The 12,941-nt window shown below is 40.9% G+C and overlaps 1 protein-coding gene across 1 annotated transcript in view; it reads left to right on the top strand.

Moving 5' to 3' along the window:
• Positions 1–12,370, top strand: part of CNBD2 (cyclic nucleotide binding domain containing 2) — a 98,311-nt gene extending 85,941 nt beyond the window's left edge. Inside the window, exon 12 of the mRNA XM_044661579.1 lies at positions 12,034–12,370. Within this exon, the coding sequence (XP_044517514.1) occupies positions 12,034–12,370 (337 nt within the window). The remainder of the gene's footprint in view (positions 1–12,033) is intronic.
• Positions 12,371–12,941: the final 571 nt, after the last annotated feature.

Below are 12,941 nucleotides of genomic sequence, written 5' to 3'. Positions count from 1 at the left end.
AGGAAGGAAGGAAGGGAAGGAGGAAGAAAGGAAGGAAGGAAGGAAGGAAGGGAAGGAGGAAGAAAGGAAGGAAGGAAGGAAGGAAGAAAGGAAGAAGAAAGGCAAAAACCTAGAGAGGAGAGTATCCAGGAGGAGAGGCTGGTTATCAGTACTGGATGCTGCATTCTGGAGCATGAGGACTAATAAGAGATCACTAAATTTGTTAATAAAGAGGTCTTTGTTATCTGGCCTTGGCCACTTCCTTAGTTGTGTGACTGGGCAAGTCACTTGACCCCCATTGCCTAGCCCTTACCGCTCTTCTGCCTTAGAACCAATTCAGAGTATTGATTCTAAGAAGGAAAGTGAGGGTTTAAAAAATGAAAAAGGTCATTGGTAACTTTGGCTAGAGTATTTTCAGTTGAGATATGAGTTTGGAAGCCAGATTGCAAGGGGTAGGGAAGTGAGTGAGTGGGTGGAGAGAAAGTAGAGGCACTGAGGATAGAGGCAGCTTTTCTAGTTTGGCTGTAAAAGGGATGAGAACACAGGATGAGCTCAGGGGAAATGGTATGTTCGAGTGAGAAGCTGAACTAACTCTCAGATTCCACGATTCGGTGACAAGAGAACCTAAATGCTCTATAAATCTAGCCCTAGGCCCTCTCTTGAGCTGCAGGCTCAATCAATCAATATATTTATTAGGTGCTACTTCATGGGAGGCACTGGGTTATTTGCCAAGGTAGGAAGACAAACTTTAAATAGTCTTTGCCTTCAAGGAACTTACATTTTAAGGAAAGAGTCAAAATGTACATAGAGAAGTATACACTCAATACAAAAAAATGAACATAAGAGAGTTTTGAGAGGGAGGGACTGCATGCTGGACAGTGCCATTCCTCTGCTAGAGCACCTTCAGTGGCTGCCTATTGCCTTTCTGATAAAATACAAATTCCTCAGCTTGGTATTTAAAACTCTTCGTAATCTGGTTCCAGACTAGTTTTCCAGAGTTTTGTCATGTTACTTCTCTTCATGCAGACTACGTTTGGGTCAAAATGACCCACTTCAGTAATTCTCAGACCTTTTGGTCTTGACTCTTTCATGCTTTTAAAATTATTGGAGGTGAGGGCAGCTGGGTAGCTCTCTAGGCCTGGATTGAGAGCCAAGCCTAGAGACAGGAGGTCCTAGGTTCAAATCTGGCCTCAGACACTTCCCAGCTGTGTGACCCTGGGCAAGTCACTTGACCCCCATTGCCTAGCCCTTACCACTCTTCTGCCTTGGAGCCAATACACAGTATTGACTCTAAGATGGAAGGTAAGGGTTTAAAAAAATAAAATAAAATTATTGGAGGTTCCAAAGAGCTCTTGCTTTTGTGGGTTACATCTCTTGATAGTTACCATATTAGAAATGAAAACTGAAAACATGTAAAACTATTTATTAATTTGTTAAAAATATAATAAATCCATTGCATATTAACTAACATAATTAGCATATTTTATGAAAAATAACTTTATTTTCCTAAACAATTAAATTTAGTGAAAAGAGTGGCATTGTTGTACCAAATTTTGGATATCTTTCATTTCTGGCTTCAATACAGACAGCTGGATTGTCCTATCTGTTTTTGCATTCAATCTGTTGCAATCTGTTGTCTGGAAGTATTGAAGGAAATCTAGCCTCACATAGATATGCAATTGAAAAAGGGAGATGTATTTTAATGGGCAAATAAAATTCGTATTGCTATGAAATAATTTTTGCCTCAAAGACCCTTTGAAAGGGTCTGGGACCCTGGGGCCATGCTTTGAGAAGTAGATCTACTTGCTGTGTTCCCTGAAATTGGAATTTACAAAATCACAGAATATGGAAATTGAAAAGAGATGTTAGGGGGCAGTTGGGTGGATCAGTAGATTGAGAGCCAGGTCTAGAGACAGGAGGTCCTGGGTTCAAATCTGACCTCGGATACTTCCCAGCTATGTGACCCTGGGCAAGTCACTTAACCCCTGTTGCCTACCCTTACCACTCTTCTGCCTTGGAGCCAATACACAGTATTGACTCTAAGCTGGAAGGTAAGGGTTTAAAAAAAAAGAAAGAAAGAAAAGAGACCTCAGCAGCTTTTTATTCTTTTTTTTTTTTTTCATTCTTACCTTCTGCCTTAGAATCAATACCATGTACTGGTTCCAAGGCAGAAGAGTGGTAAGGGTGGGGAAGGGAGGTTAAATGACTTGCCCAGGGCCACACAGCTAGGAAGTGTCTGGGGCTAGATATAAACCCAGGACCTCCTGTCTCTAGGCCTGGTTCTCAATCCACTGAGCCACCCAGCTACCCCCAGTAGCTTCTTATTCTAACCTTTACCCTCACTATTATATGTCTGACAAGTGATCATTTAGTCTCTGCCTGAATATCTCTACAAAGGGGAAAATCCTCCACCTTTCAAGGCAACCCAAAATTTTTATTTTTTTAATTGATGGCACCTTTTATTTATTTATTTTTAAAATTTTTATTTATTTTTAAACATTTTCCATGGTTACATGATTTATTTTCTCTCCCTTACCTCTTCCCTTCCCCCTCCCACAGCTGACAAACAATTCCACTGCAACCCAAAGTTTTAATAACTGATAGCTCAAAAATTTTAAATGCCTGTATTCAAGGGGCAGCTAGTACAGTGAATAGAGCACTGGGCCTGGAGTCAGGAGGATCTGGCTTCAAATCTGGCCTCAGACACTTAGCTGTTTGACCCAGGCATGGCAAATCACTTAAACCCAACCCCCTCAATGGCTAACCCTTACCTCTCTTCTGCTTTGGAACCAATACTTAGCATCAATTCTAAGACAGAAACTAAAGGTTTTTGAAAAAAAAAAGTTCACTATTCCAATCAAAGAGCAGCTATCTTTGTCATTTGACAAAGGAATCAGACTATAGGTACCATTCTGAAATCTAAAGCACTTCTATATAGTATTTTCCCAAATCACAACATAAAAATACCTTATGAAAATGACATTAACAGACAATCTCATGGACTAAAAACATAAGTACAATCAAAACTTACAATCAGGGGGCAGCTGGGTGGCTTAGTAGATTGAGAACCAGGTTTAGAGACAGGAGGTCCCGGGTTCAAATCTGGCCTCAGACACTTCCCAGCTGTGTGACCCTGGGCAAGTCACTTAACCCTTATTGCCTACCACTCTTCTGCCTTGGAGCCATTGACTCCAAGATGGAAGGTAAGGGTTTTAAAAAAAAACAAAACAAAACAAGACAACTTACAATCAGTCCAATGACATTCCTCCAGTGGAATGTATCTCCAAATCAGTTTACACAGAGAAGCTGTTCCATTCATCTATGAATTTTGGGATTCTATGTTATTCATTCCAATTTACTCTGTATATAGCTTGTTTGTACATACTTGTTTGCTTGTTGTTTCCCCTATTAGATTATGAGCTCCTTGAGGGCAGGGACTCCCTTTGCCTTCTTTGTATCCCCAATTCTTAGTCCAGTGCCTATCCAATAGAATAGAATAGCATTAAAAATAGGCACTTTGGGGGGCAACTGGGTGGCTCAGTGGATTAAGAGCCAGGAAGTCCTAGGTTCTGAAATAACAAGTGGGTCTTGGGGATGGGATAGGATGTTATTTAGGCCAGTATCAGAAGAGTAACCTGGGTTCTGGGAAGGCCACCAAAGCATAGGGTTGGCCTGAGATGACACACAAACACCCACTTAGATGATATATAAAAGGTGTTTAATTTAACAAGGGAAAGGTAAAAGGTAATTGGATATCTTAAACTAAAGGTTTCTATGTAAACCCCACAAGATTGAAATGTCCTGTTGTCTGGAGTCTTTGAGGATTTCTCCTTACACTGAGCTCACCTATCTATCTAGGGACCCAGACCCTAAAGTAAATATCCTACACTAACCCAAAACAAACCCCCTTCTGGTGGTATTGGAGGTAGTTAAGCAGCTAGGCAGAACGGGGCCCCAAGAAGAGGATTTTGGGATCCCAAAGGACCCCAAACAGAGTCTCACAGACAGACGGCTCATCTGTACAGGATCACACAGGAAGCTCATAAAACGGTTCAATAAGGTAACAAGGAAGGAGGTAGGATGGAGAAATCCAGATATACTAAAGCCAGCAAAGGAAATTATCCAGTTTTCAGGTAAAGAGAGAATGAATTCTCCAGCATAAGCTGACTCTTTCCAGTAGAATTCTAGAATTTCTTACTCTGTTTTCCCATGCCTTTGCCCTCGGCACACACATATACAACTTTACTTATAACAGTTCAAATCTGGCCTCAGACACTTCCTAGCTATGTGACCCTGGACAAGTCACTTAACCCCCGTTGCCTAGCCCTTACCACTCTTCTGCCTTGGAACCAATTCATGGTGTTGATTCTAAGATGGAAGGTAAAGGTTAAAAAAAAAATAGGCACTTTTAATAAATGTTAAGTGAAATGCAAGTGAGGTGGCACCATATGCTAGCTGTGTGAACCTGGGCAAGTCACTTAAACCAAATTGTCTAGGGCTTACCATTGTTTTACCATTGGAACTATATTTCATATAGATTCTAAGACAGAAGGGAAGGGTTAAAAAAAAAGTGTAATGAATGACTAGCTGACTAGTTGCATTCAGAAACTATTATAGAGTAGTTATTATTTCTGCTCTCCCAGTTACAAAGAATGTGTGGCACCAGCAGTTACCTTTCAGAGTCCAAGAGAACTATGCTGTGAATAATAATTGTTCCCAATTCATTTATCCAACCCAATATAAATCCAAGTTTTCAATTGTTCAATTTTAAAGGTTGCTGTGTGAGTGATTTGTTACTTTTCTACATCTACCAGAATAACAGAATTTGTGAAATTAACCTTGGAAATCATGATAAGAAAAAAAAAAAAACAACTAACTCCAAGTCCCTGACGAAGAAATATGTATTTCTTCAAGTGGAGTTCACAGTTTTTTGGGCACAGCAGGCTTACTAGTCTAGTCTTCTCTTATCAATGAGGTATTGAAAAACTTCCTAAAAACGTATCCTGCCAATTTCTGCAATCCTGGGCTTTTCTTTTTCTTCTTCTGTTTTTCTAAGTTGGCCCTTGCTGGAGATTCTGATACTGGCAAAAACGAGGACTTTGTCACAGTCTCTGTGGAAGCAAAAACTCCCTACTCTCCTCTATTTTCTATCTTTGGAGAATCAGAAATTGACGTAACTCATCTGACTTCAAGATGAATTAATGCCACTGTAGGCAGATGAAATGTCAGATTTTATTTTTTACCTTTCAAGAGAACCTTTTGTATACTTCTGACTGCCTTTTAAGTGAGCCTCAAGTCAACACTATCAGTGCAAAAACTATCTCTAATTTTTCTTTTTGTTGTTTCTGAACCTGATTAACCCCAGATGGATCTTTGCAGATTTCTTTATATTGACTCAGCATTTTACTTTCTAATACCATTAATTTCTTAACTTCCTACCTCTTTGATTTCAAATCATTTTTCAAATGGTTTTGAGATTGACTTTCCTTTTTCTCCATTGAATCTTTTGTAAATTAGTACAATTTTCTTATGGCTCTCAATTTCATGGTAAATTCATCTTTTGATCAGTGCTGAAACTTTCAGGTTTACAGACAATTTTTCATTTTGCCAGGTCAAACATTTCCAATTTAGTTTCTTGAGAACTTGCAAATATGCACAATCTATCCTAATTCTTTTAAAGTGACTTTGCTTCTAATTTACTGAGGCAATTGTTGATGTTCAGTCATTTCAGATGTGTCTGATTCTTAATGACCTCATTTTGGAGTTTTCTTGGCAAAGATACTAGAGTGATTTGACATTTTCTTCTCCACCATATTTTACAGATGAGAAAACTTGAGGTAAACAGGGTGAAGTGACTTGTCTAGGGTCACACAGTTTGTTAGTGTTTGAGGTTGGATTTGAACTCGGTTCTTCTTGACTCCAGCCTGGCACTCCATCACTAGCTACTTACCTAGACAAATTATATTCTGTAAATCATTGAGAGGCTCAAGGTGGTCAAGGCAAACTCTTGACCTGCTTCCTTAAATGTCTTTTTTTTTTCTAAATTATTTAACTCATTAACTGATAGCTCAAAAATTTTAAGCACATATTCAAGGGGCAGCTAGTACAGTGGGTAGAGCACTGGGCCTGGAGTCAGGAGGATCTGGGTTCAAATATGACCTCAGACACTTAGCTGTGTGACCCATGCATGGCAAATCACTTAAACCGCCCCCCCCCCATTGCCTAATCCTTATTTATTTCTCCTTATTTAAAACAATTTAAACAAAAGAAAATGTAAGAGAACAAACAATTTCTGAGCCAAAGAAGACTTGGCTCCAAAATGGTGAGAAGGCTTTTTTTTTTTTTTTGGTCTTCTCTGATTTTGGAGTCAGAGGAAACAGAACTTAAAAAACAAACAAACTCTGTCTTAGAATTGTTATTAGGTATCAATATATATTATCAATATATAATATCAATAATCAATATTAGGTATATAAAGGGCAGGCATTTGGGAATAAGTGGATTTGCCCAGAGCTACCCAGCTAGGCAGTGTTTAAGGTCACATTTGAACCCAGAATCTCTCATCTCCAGGCCTGTCTCTCTATCCACTGAGCCACCTGGCAGCCTTGGAAACAGAAGTTTTAAACTGATTTCAGCTTTGTTTAAAGACAGAGTACCTATTTATTGCATGGATATCAATACACACTTAAAGAGAAAAAAATATTTCCATTCCTAGTAACATTCATTCACATAACCAAAATCCATTGACTCAATTTAGTTCAAACAAGGAACCTTTAAAAAACTTTATCCAAATCACTTTGATTTGTGTACTTTGGGGAACACTATAGTTACATATATGATTATATATGTGATATATAGTTATCACATATATGATAAATTGAAGATAATTTAAGAGACAGAAGGCATTATCGTTAAAGAGGATCAGGAAAGGTTTATTGTGGAAAGTGGAATTTTAGCTGGGACTTGAAGGAAGCCAGAGAAGCCAGGAGATGGAGGTGAAGAGAGAGAGAATTCCAGGCATGAGGGAGAGTCAGAGAAAGATGTCTATAATCAGCAGAGAGAGTGTTTTGTGCAAGGACACTCAGTACTGACCTTGTCTGCTTGGCGAAGGATCTCTTCTCAAAGCTCACTGACCAATAAGAACACCAAAGGGGTCTTTTTTTTGGCCATATTTCCCATGGCTGAGGAGCCAGTGATCTGGAGGCCAGCCACTCAGACAGGAAGAGCTACTGACCAGTTTTGGTCAAACACTCCAAAATGATGAGAAGAATCTCTTTGAGCAAGAGGTCTAGCACTTCTGGGGGGACCCTTGGGATCTTGTGGTAAAATGTCCTTTCACTGGAGAGGATTTTCTGCTATTAAGATCACTCTTTTCACTTTTATATCTTGAAATGCAAAACAAATGGATTTAGGAGCAGCTAGGTGACTCAGTGGATAGAAAACTGGGCCTAGAGCCAGGAAGACTCATGTTCCTGAGTTCAAATCTGGCCTCAGACACTTCCTAACTATGTGACCCTGGGCAAGTCACTTAACCTCAATTGCCTAGGCTTTACAGCTCTTCTGACCCGGAGCCAATATTCAATATCAATTCTAAGACAGAAAGTAAGGGTATAAAAACAAGACCAAAAATAAATAAAACAAGCCACAAAACTGTGAAAAGAGCAAATTGATCACTTTTGCCCAACTGGGAGTCCCTGGGCAGAGACCAGTGGGCTTCATGGAGTTCCTAGAGTGGTAAGGAGTAATTAAGCTGCTGCTCATGAACTGGGTCCAAAGTCCTGGGCCATCTACTGCTTAGATTTGCTGCTCAACGATGGGAGAAAGGGGCCACGAAAGCTTATCTGTCAGCCAGGCTCACAGGCTTCTGAACAATTTTCCCCTTGTTCTCAGAAACCTTGGGGCCTTTTCCCTCGGATGGTCAGGATTCAGGTGCAACTGAAGTTGGCTTGGATCCCAGAGCAGAAGGTGATTTAATGCTGCATAAGAAGTGGCTTTCTACTGGCATAATATAAAGCTTACCATATCCAACACAGGGTGACCACCAACACCGACATGAACAGAAATGAACAAATATCTCTTCTGGAGTCTAATGGAGTTGGCTTTTCTTTTAAAGGTTCAGGTTCTGTGAGCCTAGTCAGAAGTCAGCAAGACTGGGGCAGCACTGCTTTGAAAAATTTTCTCTTAAGGATCTAAAAACTCCCTCACCTCTATTTAGTTAGCTATAAAAGCCTTTCAAAGAGAAGCAGTCCTGGACCCATGTTGTCTTCTATTAGGTATCAGGATACGAGCAAACGGCACCATTAAAACTATAAAAAAATAACATTAATATTCTACATTTTAGGTGAAAATTTGCCTGAATCATTTTTAAGTTAGTATGTATCCAATATCCAAGCATTTATAAGGGGGGAAGGAGGAAGAAGGAGTGGGGGGAGAGAGTGAGGAGAGAGAGGAGAGAGAGAGACAGAGGCAGACAGAGAGAGACAGACAGATAGACAGACAGAGAGAGAGACAGAGAGGAAGAGAGAGAGAGAGAGAGAGAGACAGAGACAGAGAGAGAGATGCTTTAATTGGCATAGTCCCCTATGCTGTCTGACATGACTTTCTACCCCAAGAATATTTGAGTTAAAATTTATAGGAGTCGTGAACAAGAAAAAAAATCAGAGTATGTAAGAATACAATTTAGGTTAACATTCCATTTTGGAATTATTGAGTAACCAAGCCATTATCTCATCCCTTCTGGATCATCCATTTCCTTGTTCCGGAAGTGAAAAATAAGAAGGACCTCCACTCTGCAATAGCTATTAATTTTCATTTCCATTAGAGATGTCATAGAGGGTCATGGCACCAATCATTTTAGGTGGGTGGGAAATCATTGATGTTCAGAAGACCAAAGTTTCTCTTTGTTAAAATTAGGTATGGCTCAATCTGATTTCCTAAGAAAAGTCTTCTTGTCTTCAACCTATCACCTCACCCTGCCCCCCTTTTTAAAACTCTCACTTTCAATCTTTGAATCAATATTGTGTATTGGTTTTCAGGCAGAAGAGAGATTAGGACTAGGCAATGTCAATCTACTGGGCCATCTACCTGCACCCACTTTTCCAAGGGTTTTTCCAGGGAATATAGGAAGGGCTTCTGAGAAAAATATTTAATATTTTCAGTTTTACTACAGAGGAAGTTTTTATATGCCTTCACAATAAGTATATACAAGGTAGTTTTGAGAAGGAGTGCGTGTCGGACAATGTCACTCTCCGGCTAATGAACCTTCAGTGACTGCCTGGCATCTCTCAGATAAAGTACAAACTCCTCAGTTTAGCATGTAAAACCTTTCCCAGTTTGACTCCAGCTTAGCTTTCCAGGATTCTTTTATGGTTACTCTCTTTCATATACTCTGTTTATAGTCACAATGACCTACTGGCTGTTCCCTGAAATTGGTACTCGGAGAATCAGAATTTGAAAGCTAGAAGGAATATCAGTTGTCATCTCATCCGACCTGTATCTAGGAAGAATCCTCATGATCATATACATTATTAGTGGTTGTCTAACCTTTGCTTTAAGACCTCCAGGGAAGGGGAACCCACCACCTCTCCATGTGACCCATTGCACTTTTGGATAGCTTTAATTATAAGGAAGTTTTTTCTTGACACGAGTTTTAAATTTTGCCTTTTTGCAAATTTCGCAATTGCAGTTTGCAATCCTTTGTTCCTGGTTTCTGTCTTCTGGGGCTGAATGGAACAATTCTAGTCTTTCCTTCATTTATTGTTGATGTTCAGTTGTTTCCCATTCTTTGTGACCCCATTTAGAATTTTCTTGGCAAAGACACTGGAGTGGTTTGTTATTTCCTTCTCCAGCTTATTTGCCAAACGAGGAAACTGAGGCCAATAGGGTTAAGTGATTTGCTCAGAGACACACCACTAGTAAGGGTCTGAGGTCAAATTTGAACTCATAAAGTTGAGTCTTCCTGACTCCAGGCCCTGCGAATTATCCATGGTACCACCCAGCTGTCCATCATCTCCCCTTTGCAACATAAACTCCCTGAGGACGTAGGGTCTGTTTGATGTACATCCATCCAGTTACTAAGTGCACAGGGGCAAGGGCTGCCTTGGTTGTTTCTGTTTGCATCCCCCAGTGCTTAACACAATGCTTGGCAGATAGCAAAGCCCTTAATGACTGCATTCCTCCTGAACAGTTAACTCTTAGTAAATACTTGTTTGAAGGACACAAGATAGCTCATGTTTCTGTAGCACTTTTTTGCCCATCTCCCATTTGATCCCCACAACAACCCTCTGAGGGAAGAAGTACAGAAGTACACGGATCATGAGCCCCGTTTTACAGATGAGAGAATGGAAAAACCAACAGATGAAAATAATGTGCCTGAGGTCCCACAGCTAGTTGATGGCCTTCAGGCCTGGCTTCCTCAAACACTGTCTGTGAGCTGTATCTTCTTGTGATCTCGTTATGGGCAAGGTCTGGGAGTCAGTCAGCTAGGAGCAAGCTAGCCACAAAGGCATTTAGAATGGAACTCAAACTCTCTTTGGAGCATAGATTAGGGTCAGAAAGAACCTTAGAGATAATCTAGCCCATGTCTTCTTTTTATAGTTGAGGAAAATGAGGACTAGAGGGATAAAGTCACTCACCCAAGGTCACACAAGTAGTAAATGGCCAACCCAACTATGGCTGGGTCAGTGGAAAGTAGGAAATGACCAACCCAACTCCAGGTCTCATACACTTTCCACTGATCTGCCAGTGAGGACCCTTAGTGGTCTCATCTCAGGTTCCAATTTCCTGGTGAATTCTAGACATATTATTCCTATGACTTCAAGGAGCCACAGAAAGACTCTGTGCTGGCTTTTTTTTTTTTTTGAGACCAGCATATATTCCTTGCTACTGGTCAGTCTTTCCTAACCGGGGTCAACAGTGATCAAAGATAGTCCAATACTCTAGGACAGACCACAAAGTAGGACCAGTTCCATTTCCAAGAATATGGTAACAGGGGGGCAGCTGGGTAGCTCAGTGAATTGAGAGCCAGGCCTGGAGACAGGAGGTCCCAGGTTCAAATCTGGCCTCAGACACTTCCCAGCTGTGTGATCCTGGGCAAGTCACTTAACCCCCATTGCCTACCCTTACCACTCTTCTACCTTGGAACCAATACACAGTATTGATGGAAGGTAAGGGTTTTTAGGGAAAAAAAAAAAAAGAATGTGGTGTCAGGGAAAGCTCATTCTGCCTTCTCCAAGGCACCTGCTTGTCAAGCAAAATGCTCTCTTGTTGGTTGACTCATTTGCTTCCATCAAACAGGACACCCCAGTTTTTAAAGTATCTGAGGCAGGTTCTATTATCAAATGAGATGATATTTGTAAAACACTTAGCATAGTGCCTGGCACATAGTAGACACTTTATATTTATTTGAATAAACCCTTACCTTTTGTCTTAGATATGATATTAAGTATTGGTTCCAAGGTAGAAAAGGCTAGGCAATGGGAACAAAGTGACTTGCCCAAGGTCACACAGCTAATAAGTGTCTGAGACCAGATTTGAACCCAGGGCCTCCTGTCTCTAGAACTGGTTCTCATTCCACTGAGCCACCCGATTGCCCTGCAGGCAATTACTAAATGCTTATTCTTCCCCTTTCTCCCCAGTTGCCATCTGCATCTGTTTGTGGTCCTCTTTCCCAAGTTGATCTCACAGTTAAAACTTTTTCTATTCTATGTTCTCTATATTTATACACATGGATCTCTTGGGAAAGTGCTGGTGCAAGAAGGGGGGCTCACTAGGTAAATCTTGATGCTTGTTTCTGTTGCTTCCAAATGGGGCATCTCCTTCTCCACCTTTCAGCTGCTAGTGTGAATTTATCTTCTGCTCCCATCCCCACCTTGACTCCTGTTAAGTTTTTGGCCAGACTTGTAATTTCTAGTATCCTTTTGTCTAAAGGGAAGAATGGGATGAATGAAGGTGGGTCCTGAGAGTTCTGAGTTGTGTCTGACCAAATAGCTGACTGCCCTGCGACCCTGAATGTTTGCCAGCTGTCTTCACAAAGGCTTTGTGTTTCCCTTTTAGTGATGACGTTATGTGCCAGAAGATGTTGAGCGAGAACACATGGAACATTTTCCGGAAGGACTTAATGAAACTCTTGACAAAATTTCCTGACTATGAACAGTTCACTGCATATAAGGCCCCTTCAAAGGGTCTTTATTCACCTCTGTCTGGAATGCTGGACCTGAAGAGTTTAGGGAAGGAGCCATCAGTTTCATACCCTATCTTTCATGCCAAAGAGGATGAAACTTCTAAAAAGATCCTTCCCCCCTTGAGAGTGGTAGAGAGCTTGTCTGCTCCCAGATACCAAATTAAGGAACTCCTGCCTAAGTTCAGAAGTCCTGGTGTTCTCCAACGCTAAGGAGAAAGAGGTTGAGGAGCAGCGTTGCTGAAGGTGGGGGCCGTGGTCCCCTGCGTGGGCTTCCCCAAGCAGGGCAGAGGTCTGGAAAAGTCATGGAGGTGTGTGCTGTTGAACTATGTAACAAACGTTTCATGTTGGTCAGAACCGACACTCATAACTGTTGTCATGCCTCTTTCTTCAATGTTAGGAGCCTCTTTGCACTTAGTTAGAAATTCTCCATTGTCTTCACACACTTCTCACACCTGGCTTGGTAAGAAGAGATTAGTAGCAAAAAGAGGGTGCTTTGAGGCCATGCTTTTCACCCCAAATCAACTAGAATGAGAAACAGGATCACTGCTATCCCACTGTCTTTTGCCCTGGCCAAGCCCCACCTGGAGTATACTATATTTAGTTCTGGCACCACATTGTAGGAAAAAGGCAAGAAGATGACAAAGGATGAAGCTGTCCTCTGAGGATGAGTTGAAGGAACCGGGTTATAGGCCATTGGTGATTGGTTTGGAACTCAAAGACCTTAGAAACCACTCATTCCAAACCCCTCATTTTATAGTTGAGGAAACTGGGACATGGACTT

The sequence above is a fragment of the Gracilinanus agilis genome, chromosome 2, assembly GCF_016433145.1.
Source record: "Gracilinanus agilis isolate LMUSP501 chromosome 2, AgileGrace, whole genome shotgun sequence".
Classification (NCBI taxonomy): Eukaryota; Metazoa; Chordata; class Mammalia; order Didelphimorphia; family Didelphidae; genus Gracilinanus; species Gracilinanus agilis.
The sequence above is the reverse complement of the archived record's forward strand: the minus strand, read 5'-3'. Positions and strand labels throughout refer to the sequence as shown.